This window comes from Tribolium madens, unplaced genomic scaffold (assembly GCF_015345945.1).
Source record: "Tribolium madens isolate multiple individuals breed KSU strain unplaced genomic scaffold, Tmad_KSU_1.1 Scaffold_19;HRSCAF=116;Tcas5.2_LG9, whole genome shotgun sequence".
Classification (NCBI taxonomy): Eukaryota; Metazoa; Arthropoda; class Insecta; order Coleoptera; family Tenebrionidae; genus Tribolium; species Tribolium madens.
This window is the reverse complement of record NW_025400983.1, coordinates 2,875,083-2,887,738: the sequence shown is the minus strand read 5'-3', so window position 1 is coordinate 2,887,738 and position 12,656 is coordinate 2,875,083. Positions and strand designations below refer to the sequence as shown.

At 29.7% G+C, this 12,656-nt stretch overlaps 1 protein-coding gene across 1 annotated transcript in view; it reads left to right on the top strand.

The window, feature by feature from the left end:
• The window catches only part of LOC123015707 (protein FAM107B), a 21,764-nt gene extending 9,136 nt beyond the window's left edge, over positions 1-12,628 (top strand). The window contains exons 2-5 of the mRNA XM_044415587.1: positions 9,246-9,330; positions 9,500-9,671; positions 12,209-12,380; positions 12,426-12,628. Coding sequence (XP_044271522.1) covers positions 9,246-9,330; positions 9,500-9,671; positions 12,209-12,380; positions 12,426-12,503 — 507 coding nt within the window. The 3' untranslated portion in view covers positions 12,504-12,628. The remainder of the gene's footprint in view (positions 1-9,245; positions 9,331-9,499; positions 9,672-12,208; positions 12,381-12,425) is intronic.
• Positions 12,629-12,656: the final 28 nt, after the last annotated feature.

Genomic DNA, 12,656 nt, shown 5'->3' with positions numbered 1-12,656 from the left:
CCAGAATAAAATCGTTTCCAGACTTCTGGACCACCCAGTATGATGATAAAAAAATGACTCAATATAAAGTTAACTATTTTTTGGTTAAAATAAGATTTTTCAAGTGGTACCAAAATGGTACTAATCTTTCACTACAAAACAGGTTTTGCAGGCTATGATACGAGTATATTTTCATGTGCTCATCTTATTTGTAATGACAAAACAGTTGAAATAAAAAAAATGTACAGTAATATACAGGGTGTTTTTGTAACCATTAAAGTCGACTGTTTTTAAGTAGAACTAAGGTCTAATTTAATTTAAAAAAATTCAACTTCCATTATAGCCTCGACTTTGAAATTTAGTACACTACTTGTAGCTTTTTTTTGATCATCATCTTCTAAAAATCACAGTAGCCTTGAAATTTGATCGTTGATCTCTCGAACTATCTTAGCAGATTTTCCAAACCTTCGGTTATCAAATGCAAAAAAAATATTCACTTATTGCAAAGGGTTTAAGAGCTGTGATTTTTTTTAATGAACCCTTGCAAATGTCAAAAACTAGTACACATAAATACCAACAACTTTGAAAAGGCGAATTTAAAAGTGCGGTAAAAACTAATGGTTTCCATTTAAAATTTCAATTTTAAATTTCTCGTAGGTTCAGCCATTTTGAAAATAATTTAGTTGAATTGAGAATGGTTGATTTTGGTCGCACACAAAATGTCAAAATCATAATCACATGGAAGCTGAAAAGTTTCTAATGCAGGACTTACAAAAATCACCCTGTATATGATCAAACTCAGGGTGAATACTATATCCTTTCTTAGTGGGCGTAGACAGTCTCTATTTTATAAAATTGAATAATTAATTAATAATTACAAAAACATATACAAGATACAAGACTTAAAAAAGACAAATGACAAAAAATTAATGTCAATTTTTTTTGACAGATAAAATTTTTTGAACACTTTTTTCGTGTTTCTGGTACCTTATCTTACGTAGCATTTTTTTCTGAGGCGCAAGTTATGAAACACCCTGTATATTCGTTAGTGTATCTAAAGTAATAGTAATAAAACATTAATATACAGGATGTTAGTGTAAGAATCGTATTAGGCAGATATTTTACTGAAAAAACTGGTCATGTGGTCTTTATTTTAGAACAGAGCGGCAAAGCCGCGAACCCCCTATCATTTTTACTTTCCATTTTCGAATCCGACAGGATCAGTTTCTAGTTTAAATCGATTCAATGAGTAAAAGATAAAAATTGGAAATATTGAAAAAATTGGTTATTTGGTCTTTATTTTAGAAGACAATACGAAATACACAGTGTTTCATTTAAAAATCGTTAATTCCAATAATTATGTTTAGAGTTGTTACAAAATATTACATTCGGGCTGGATGTTTCAAAGCTATCCCCGGCCCCTATTTAAAAGTTAACGATTTACAAAAAAATATATTTGGTATATCATAGATTTAGAAAAAAATTATCAGAAAAATCAGTGAAGGGAGCGACCTAAAGGCGTCCGGCCCCTACTTCAGTATTGGATTTTAATGTCACAATCGCTTGAACTTTAATTATTTTCTGAAAAAGTGATTGCATTTTATTTCTAGAAAGTTGTTTGGGTTTTTTGATTTTTTTTCAATTGGCAACATTCCAGCTCCAATTTTATTATTTGTGGTAAGGCTTTCAAGTTCTTTTAATTGCCCATTCCGCATATTTGCTTTAATAATACCTATACCAGGGCCGGCTTAGATAGTAAAATCTTACAATATTTTAATTATCTTATCTCTCGCAATAATTTCTTACCATTTATGTCGTTATTACTTTCCATCGTAACTACAAGTCCGATTTCTCTATTTTTCATTTTATTTTATTAATTATGCAATTTAGATCATATTACTTCCTGAGCCGCATTTGTAGTTTTTATGCTACATTTCTCTTTATTATTATTATTATGATTGGTTTTCTCGTGGAAAAACAGGAAAATTGCACTGATTTAATCGAGGTTTTATTTGTACACCAATCCGAATTATTATGAAAAACTTTACATAACCTCGACATGCAACAAAAGTGAAATTCAGGCAGTCTCATCATTGTTCGCAGAAGTATGGGAAAAGTGTGGACTTTCTTACAAATTACATTTTCTTTGCTGTTTTCACCGGAATTTTGTACCTGCTAATTCCCGAAAATTCAGGTAGAGAGATGAATAATAGATTGGAATGTGTTTTGTCAGGCAAGGGTTACGAAATTTCCGAAAGTTGAGCAGTTTTTTCCAAAAATAGGAAGCAGGTCAGATTTACATTTTGGGTTGCACTGGTGTCGATATTGACACGCTTTAGTGAGCGCAATTTCAAATAATTATAATTCCAATTAAGCAATCGGCGTATTTTTCTAAATATACTAGGTGACATTAGAAATGCGCCTATTTTCATATTTTGTCATTGATAAAGAAATAACGTTGCTACATTCTGATAACAGATTATTTTTACAATGTTCCGGAAATGAATTCAAGACAAATTTTATCTTTGTGACGTCACTAAGATTAGGTTTTTAGGATATCGACGCGAATTCAATTTAGTTTCGTTTTACGCTTCGTATTTTCAATAACCACATAATCAACCAATGATATTTTGAGAAAATGAAAGTGTGTAAGTGATTATTACATAAATTATGATAAGTCATTATATGCAAATTTAATCAACGTGGAAAAATCATCGACTTCCGTGTTAAGTTTTCAAGTGATAGATAGAAGTGGTCCCTGAGTGGATCACTGCGGGAAAATTTGGACAAGTGGTTCCAAGAAACGTAAAATTTATACAGGGTGATTCATTAAGGACTTATTGTTCTTAATTAATTTATACAAAGTGAAAAAAAATCGTGTTTTTTTTTTTTGAGTGATAGAAGTGGTCCTTGAGTGGATCACTGCGGCACCGAAAAAGATTGGACAAGTGGTTCCAAGAAACTATAAACGTATACAGGGTGATTAATTAATTGTGCTTAATTAACTCATAGAAAGTGAAAAAAAAATTATCGCTTTTTTTAAAGTGCTAGAAGTGGTTCTTGAGTGGATCACTGTGGCACTGAAAAAGATAATAAAAGTGTTTGTATACAGGGTGATTTATTAATGACCCGTCATGCATAATTAATTCATAAAAAAATTAAATAAATGTCTTTTTTTACGTGATAAAATTGGTTCCTGAGTGGATCATTGCGGGAAAATTTGGACAAATGTTTCCAAGAAACGTAAAACTTATACAGGGTGATTCATTAACGACTTATTGTTCTTAATTAATTTATACAAAGTAAAAAAAAATCGTTTGTCTTTTTTTTGAGTGATTGAAGTGGTTCTTGAGTGGATCACTGCGGCACCGAAGAGGATTGGACAAGTGTTTCTAAGATACGAAAAATGTATACAGGGTGATTTATTAATGACCCGTCATGCATAATTAATTCATAAAAAATTAAAAAAACTATTTTTTTTAATAATTTAATTTAAGTGATAAAATTGATTTCCTGAGTGGATCACTGCGGGAAAATTTGGACAATTAGTTCCAAGGAACGTAAAACTTATACAGGGTGATTCATTACAGACTTATTGTTCTTAATTTATTTATACATAGTGAAAAAAAATCGTTCGTCTTTTTTTGAGTGATAGAAGTGGTCCTTGAGTGGGTCACTGCGGCACCGAAAAGGATTGGACAAGTGTTTCCAAGAAACGAAAAATGTATACAGGGTGTTTTATTAATGACCCGTCATCATAATTCATTAATAAAAAATAAAAAAAATGTTTTTTTTAAGTGATAAAATTGGTTCCTGAGTTTTCCCACTGTGGGAAAATTTGGACAAGTGGTTCCAAGAAACGTAAAACTTATACAGGGTGATTTATTAAGGACTTATTGTTCTTAATTAATTGATACAAAGTGAAAAAATCGTACGGTTTTTTTTGAGTGATAGAAGTGGTCCTTGAGTGGATAACTGCGACACCGAAAAGGATTGGACAAGTGGTTCCAAGAAACTAGAAACGTATACAGGGTGATTCATTAATGACTCTTTGTGTTTAATTAATTCATACAAAATGAGAAAAAACTCGCTTTTTTTTTAGGTGGTAGATAGAAATGGTCCTTGAGTGGATCATTACGGCACCGAAAAGAATTGGACAAGTGGTTCCAAGAAACGAAAAATGTATACAGGGTGGTATATTAATGACCCATTATGCATAATTAATTTAGGTATACAAAATAAAAATAAAAAATGATAAAATTGGTTTCTGGGTTGATCATTGCGGCACAGAAAAAATTTGGACAAGGGTTACAAGAAAGGAAAAACGTATACAGAGTGATTCATTAATGACTAACGAGTCATTAACGATGCATAATTAATATACACTAAATAAAAAAAAATTTCTTTGCCTTTCTTAAGTGATGGATAAAAGTGGTTCCTGAGAGGATCACTGCGGCACCGAAAAGAATTGGACAAGTGGTTCCAAGAAACGTAAAACGTATACAGGGTGGTTTTAATGACCCATCATGATAATCAATTTATACAAAATAAAAAATAAAAAAAATATCCTTTTTTAAATAATAAAATTGGTCCCTGAGTGAATCATTGCGGGAAAATTTGGACAAGTGATTTCAAGGAACGTGAAAACTTATACAGGGTGATTTATTAATGACTCTTTGGCTTAATTAATTCATACAAAGTGAAAAAAATTCTTTTTAAGTGTAAGAAGTGGTCCCTGACAGGGTCACTGCGGTGCTGAAAAAATTTTGACAAGTGGTTCCCAGCACCGAAAAACGCATACAGGGTGATTTATTATGACCCGTCATGGATAATTAATTATACAAAATGAAAAAAACATTCTTCGCCTTTCTTCAATTAAATCTTGTTTGTAAATATTGTCGCTTTCAGTTCTTGTACATCACCAGCAACCAATTAATTGAACACATTTGACCTTATATTGAGCTCCTCGTCGCCCATATGTCACCGAAGGCCGCCACGAGCCTCAAGAAGTCCTGGAATTTACTCCACTTACCTTAAAACGTCCACACAAGCAACGATAAATATTTATCATTGTCGTACGTGTCATAAATGAAAATTTTCCATACTTTGTTTACACTCTAAGGTCAGGTGTTAGTCCTCCGTCATCACATATTTTCAATTGTCTGCGGCCTTTAATTACCCTTATTAAAAACGGCCGTTGGCCGTTGACCCTCACCATCTGTTTGGTCTGTGTAATAAAATTTCGGAAAAACGGTCTTAACGCTCCAATTTGCGCACATGTGTTGACATTTGTTGAAATCTCTTCTTCCTTTCAGGAAGCGATAATGATGCAAAGTTTGTTTGCTCGTGCTCGATTTTTATACAGCGTTCGATGGGGTGGTATTGTTGGGTTTCCGGCGATGTTTTGGTTGCGTTTTAATAGAGCGTGGATTTTTGTTGTCTGATGGTCGCGTGACAGGTTGTTCACACTCTCTTTCGCTTTGCATTCTATTTTGTATTCAAAAGAGGGACGAGAGTCGAGAGGAAGCGGTTATTGTAAACACGAGCGATCTGACGATGACAAACAGCGAATGATCTATTTTTTAGATTTTTTTGCATTAAATCGTGTTTTTTTCGAAAAACACAGTTTTAGTACTCACAAACAGTATATTCCTAATAAATAATGTCGCATGTAAAATTGTGTAAAAGTTCGAAATGATTTTCAAAAGTTTTTGGTTCGATCAATTTTTTAGTTTTCGCTTTTTTTTTCGAAAAACAGTTTTAGTAAGTACACATACAGGGTGCGCCAGAACTCGCGCCCCAGAGAAAAATACCATATAAAGTGAGATACCAGGAACATGGAAAAAATGTTAAAAAAATTTTTTCTATAAATTAATTTTTGTTTGATTTTTTTTAGAAAAACAGTTTTAGTAGACTCACAAGCAGTGTATTCGTAATAAACAATGTCGTATACAGGGTGCGCCAGAACTCGCGCCCCAGAGAAGAATGCCATATAAGATAAGATACCAGGAACATGGAAAAAATGTTAAAAAAAATTTATCTATAAAAATTTCTAAGTTATGAGGGTTTAAAGTTTGCACTTTGACTCTATTTATTTCTGTTGGAAAAATAATTTTCCAGGTTTTTTTGCTATAGGCTATTAAAAGAGGAAACAAGGATGCTGTATCCTAAATTGTAACTCTGTTCAATGTTATTTGTGGCTTTTATTGGCAAAATTTTTGTCCCTTTATTAAATAATTGTAAAAAAACATATACAAGATCATCAGTATCATTAAATAGATATAAAAAAATGTCAAATGTCAAAAAATAAATGTCAAAATTTTTTGACAGATAGAATTTTTAAAATTTTTTTTTCATGTTCCTGGTATCTTATCTTACTTGAAAATTTTCTCTGGGGCGCAAGTTCTGTATAGATTTGTGTCAAATTTCGAAATTGATTTTCAAAAGTTTGTGGTTCGATCCTTGCTCTGGATAAGTCTTTTTTTTTTTTTTAAAAACAGTTTTAGTAGACTTACAACAAAGTCAAATATAAGATGAAAATGATTTCCAGAAATGTATGGTTCGATTCTTGCTCTGGACCATTTTTTTTTTCCCTTTTTTTTTGAAACACAGTTTTAGTACATTCAGGCAGTATTTTTCTATCTAAATAAAAACAATGTTTGAAATAAAAATTTGTGAAATTTCAAAAATGATTTCAAAAAGTTTTGTGATTCAATCCCTGCTCCGGATCATTTTTTTTGTTTTTTTTTTTTCTGAAAAACACAATTTTACTAAACTCGCAAGCAGTATTTTTTCATCTAATTAAAAAAAAACAATATTGAATATAAAATTTTGTCAAATTTCGAAAATGATTTTCAAAAGTTTGTGGTTCGATCCCTGCTCCGGAATAATTTTGTTCCACTTTTTTTTTGAAAAACAGTTTTAGTAGACTTACAACAAAGTCGAATATAAATTTTGAAATGATTTCCAAAATTATATGGTTCGATTCCTGCTCTGTATCAATTTTTTTTGCTTTTTTTTCGAAAAGCAGTTTTAGTACATACATGCAGTATTTTTCTATCTAAATAAAAAAGCAATGCTGAAAATTAAAATTTGTCAAATTTTAAAAATTATTTTCAAAAGTTTTGTAATTCGATCCCTGTGTCGAATATAAAATTTTGGTTTTTGAGTATGATTTTCAAAAGATGGTTCTTTACCGTTTCAATTTTTTTTTAATTTTTTTTGAAAAACACAATTTTAGTAAACAAGCAGTATTTTTCTATCTAATTGAAAAAAAAATAATGTTGAATATAAAATTTTCAAAAGTTTGTGGTTCGATCCCTGCTCAACATCATTTTTTTCCACTTTTTTTTTTTTAAGTTTTAGTAGACTTACAACAAAGTCGAATATAAAATTTTGATAAATTTTGAAAATGATTTCCAAAAGTGTATGGTTCGACTTCTCCCCCGGATCATTTTTTTGTAATGTTTTAAAGGGAAGAAAAATTAATAACAAAACTAAAGAGACAGAGAGAAGACAGTCTAAAAATAGTAATAATAACAACAGTTTTCAAGGTTATTATAATAATGATGACTACAGTAATGAACATGAAGGTGAAAAAATGTTAAGTCATCTAGAATTTCTGCACAATCTTGCACCGAATTCACACAAATATTGAAATAAAAATTACTTTTTCACCAAATTATTGACAATTTTTTGCAAGATTTTGAAAATATGTACATTCTTTGGGATAAATTTTTTGGGTATTTTTTTGTTAACAGAAAAGTGGAATTTTGCACAAGGGTACAAACGGCTTTACTCTATGGTTTCACATAATTTTCATATGTTTTTGTTATACAGAGTGATAACTAAAAGTGATCAAATTTTGAATTAGTACCCAAATAAAGAAAACTATAGTAAAATATTAAACTTTGACGGCAGCTGAAAAATTTCAAAGATAATTTTTTTCTTTGTTTTTTAAAAGAATGTAAAATAAATAAAAAAAATTGAAAGAAAATGAAAATGAATATGAAAAATTTTAAATCTGATAAAAGTTTCACAAAATTCATTGTGATGTCGGAAATTGTTAATTTTAAATGTATTTTTTTATTTGTCTTATTTAATTTGCTTTAAAATCATTAAAAAAGTTTAGTTTTTGATTGTGTGTAGTCAAATTATTGACATTTTAGTAAAATTTTGAAAATTACTTGCGTTCGCTTTAATTCTCCTAGAATATTTATTATTAATAATAGAAAAGTAAAATTTTGCATAATGACAACGTAGGCCTTGCTCTATTGTTTGATATAAATATCAAAAGCTTTTGATATACAGGGTGATAAATAAAAGTGGTAAAAATGTGCAATTTTGAAAATACTATAACTTTTTTCGTCTTTTGTTTGTTTTAATTTTTTTATGAAATATTTGAACTTTGTAGTTTTTTGAATATTTAATATTATCACACTTCATTTTTGAGGCCACTCTTGTCCCTATTTTTTACCGGAATTTGACCCTCCTTAGTCCCCTTTGTTCCCGAAAGGGCGTCGAATAAAGGCCCCAATTTGTCATGATTGATATAAACAGGGGAGTTATTAATACGACCTCGGTAACCGTTTTTTAAGGACAAAACGGTTACCACCAGGAAATGCGTCCGATCGATCCGTTATTATCGTGATTTGCGAGTAAATTATTTCGCGATAGTGATAATTTTGTTGTTTTCACAATTTCTCAACGAAATTGGTTAGTTTGTGGAGTCAATCAAAGGCAAAAAGAAGAAAGTGACTTTAATAATAATCGAGAAAGTGACAATAGTATAACACAATTAATCGAATTGTGGTAAATTAAAGAAGTTTAACTCGGAAGGAAGTGAATCCTTTGACCACCTGTTGCATAGTTTCGTAAATTGATTGTAGCCGCCATATGCGTTCTATGTACAAAGTTTATCATTTTTCAAACAAACACTTAATTAATTGTCCTCCCTTTGGTGTTTTATCTTAGAAAAATTTGTTTAAAACGCGCATGATCAAGCCCTCATTACTTACTACACGGGTTGGATAGTTTATGTGTAATCACAGCACAAAGCACATTCAGAGATAATTGCTCGCTGCGGCTTATATATTTATTTATGGTACGCAAACACTGAAATTATAATTATTTATAGTAGAAAAAAAAAGTCAATTTCAAGGTAATCAAAATATTTGTGCAAGTAAACGATTTATGATTGGTTGAAAGCGCAACTCTTTCTCTTTTATTGGTGCAAAACCGCAAGTTATAATTTGTCTCCTTTCCAGGATTTGACAACGAAGGAAGAACAACCGATCACAACCCAAAACACCATCGAGGAGCTCAAAACTAAACTAACTACTATTGAAACAGGTGAGTAATCGATTTTTTCCGCTCTTGACCTATTGCAAATCACATAATTCGGCCTTGAACCGGAATCACCTGGCTTCACTGCGGAATTTTTATTTTTCAAATTTTTTTCACTGTGTTTAAAAGAAGAAAATAAAATAAAAAAATAAATAAAGAAATATTTTTTTTTCAGACGAGTCTTCCATCGACATGATTCCTGAGAATCAAAGAGGGCCGACTCACCACCCCCCGCCGCCCCTGCTCAACGAGGATGGGTTGATAATCCCCCGGAAGCCGCCGAATCCGGTCAAGGACAACAGCGAACGGCAGAATCTCCACAAAGAGTTGTTATTTAACCAGAAAATGTAATTTTTTATTTTTATTATTTTTTTCTATTTTTCTTCTTTACAAAAATGGGTGATTTTTTCAAAATACTTAATTTTTTGTGTTATTTTTGCTGTTTTTTGATGAATTGAATTCTATTTTTTGAGATCTTGACGTAAACGAAACTCCACAAATAATTGTTGTTTAACCAGAAAATGTATTTTTTTGTTTTTACTTTTTTTGGAAAAATGTGTGATTTAAAAAAATGCAAAGTCTTTAGAATACTAAATACTACTAAATAATAATTTTTTCTGTATCTTGAGCTCTTGAGGAAAATGAAACTCCACAAAGAGTTATTTAACCAGAAAATGTTTTTTTTATTGTTTTTTTCTTTAGAAAATGAGTATTTTTTTTATGCAAAGCTTTTTGTGTTATTTTTGCCGCTTCTTGATCAATTGAACTCTATTCTTTGAGCTCTTGAAGTATATGAAACTCCACAAATAGTTATTTAACCAGAAAATGTAATTTTTTAATTTTTATAATTTTGTTCTTTTTTTTCTTTAGAATAATGGGTGATTTTTTCAAAAACACAAAGAAAGCTTTTTGTGTTATTTTTGCTGTTTTTTGATCAGTTGAACTCTATTTTTTGAGCTCTTGAAGTAAATGAAACTCCACAAAGAGTTATTTAACCAGAAAAAGTAATTTTTTAATTTTTATTATTTTTTTCTTTTTTTTTTCTTTACAAAAATGGGTGATTTTGTTCAAAAATACATAATTTTTTGTGTCATTGTTGCTGTTTTTTTTATCAATTAACTCTATTTTTTGAGGTCTTGACGTAAATGAAACACAAATAATGTATTTTTTTTAATTTTTATTATTTTTTTTTAATGAGTGATTTAAAAAATGCAAAGCCTTTAGTATTATTTTTGCTGTTTCTTGAGCTCTTGAGGCAAATGAAACTAACTCTACAAAGAGTTGTTATTTAACCAGAAAATGTATTTTTTTAAATTTTTACTATTTTTTTCTTTAGAAAAATTGTCGTTTTTTTTTAAAAAAAGCAAAGTTTTTAGTATTATTCTTGCTGTTTCTTGAGTTCTTGAGGTAAATGAGACTCCACAAAGAGTTGTTATTTTGATAGAAAATATAGTATTTTAATTTTGATTGTTTTTTTTTTCTTTAGAAAAATGGGTAATATTTTTAAAAAACTACAAAGCCTTTTGTGTAATTTTCGCCGTTTCTTGATCAATTGAACTCTATTTTTGGAAATGTTAACGTAAATTTTATTTAACCAGAAAATAGGTGATTTTTTCAAAAAAGGAAAGCTTTTTGTGTTATTTTTGCCGTTTTTTAATCAGTTGAACTCAATTTTTTTGAGATCTTGACCTAAATGAAACTCCCCAAATATTTGTTATTTAACCAAAAAATGTATTTTTTTAATTTCCCTTTTTTTAGAAAAATGGGTGATTTAAAAAAATGCAAAGCCTTTAGTATTATTTTTGCCGTTTCTTGATCTCTTGAGGTAAATGAAACTCCACAAAGAGTTGTTATTTAACCAAAATGTAATTTATTTATTTTTTATTATTATTTTTTCTTTAGAAAATGGGTGATTATTTTTAAAAATGCCAAGCTTTTTGGTTATTTTTATGGTTTTTTGATCAATTGAACTCTATTTCTTGAACTCTTGAAGTAAATGAAGTTCTACAAAGAGATGTTATTTAACCACAAAAAATAGTTTTTGAATTTTTCTTTTTTTTTCTTTAGAAAGTTGGGTGATTTTTTTTCTAAAATGCAAAGCCTTTTGTGTAATTTTTTTTGTTTCTTGATCAATTGAACTCTATTTTTGGAGATCCTGACGTAATTTTTATTTAACTAGATTGTTATTCTTTTTGATTTTTGTTCTTTTCTTTTTTTTTTTTTTTATAGAAAATATGTGATTTTTTTCAAAAAGGCAAAGTCTCTTGAGTTATTTTTGCAAAACTTTTTGTGTTGTTTTTGCTGTTTTTTGATTAATTTAACTTTATTTCTTGAGCTAAATAAAACTTTCGTTACACAAGTAGCCAAATGAGAGGAAATAACAAGTCAAAATTAATTAAAGTAGTCGAAATAACATTGATTTCTTGCATTAATTTAAAGAGTTTTTTAAAATAAGATATAATCGCGTTGAAAACTGCATTTTGAATAAAATAAACCGAAATAACACATAAAATATTATGTATTTTAATATTCTGTCTAGTCAAGGAAATTTGGTAAAATAAAGCGAATTCTTGATAAATCTTTGATTTCAACAAACTTAAAGAAGAAAAATAAAAAAAATATGGAAGAAGGATGCATTGAACAAATGTGATTTACACGTTTTTTTGACAAAACGTATTTTACAGAATGAAAACTTCCATATTTTATAGAATTATGTAATTAATTTTTTTTTCGGCTTTGCTTCATTTTATATAATTAAAAATTTTCACTGAACTAAAAATAATGATTGTAAGATTAATTTTGTGGTGCTATAAATAAATTTGGTAATGTTGCAAGTATTAATTTCTAAAAAATATTGTTATATAAAAATGAAATTGTGTTGCAGTGGGAAAAACGTACTCAACCAAAAATCCGAATTGCAGAAGGCCCTGGAGAAACAAAAGGAGAATCTGGCGAAAAAACAAATGGAACATCACCTAGCCGACAAAACCCCCGAGTTGGAGAAAGTGATAGCTGATAGGGCGAAACGGTTGCAGGGGAACACCAATGAGGAGAAGGCAAGTTTGTTTTAATTTAAACCAAAATTAATGATTTTTTTACAGAACGAGGACGATAAAGTGATCAACAAGGAGTTTCTCCAGGCTCGAATGAAGCTAAAGAATCGCAGCGATTCCAAATAGACTTGACGCATTTCAAATCTTACGTTTATTTAACTGTTTTCTTATTTTATGTGATAAGTATTAGGTGTACTCATTAGGACTTGTGTAATATGTATCATACTATGCAATAAAATTATTTTTTCTAATCCCGAGTTTGAATTTCGCGCCGTTTGC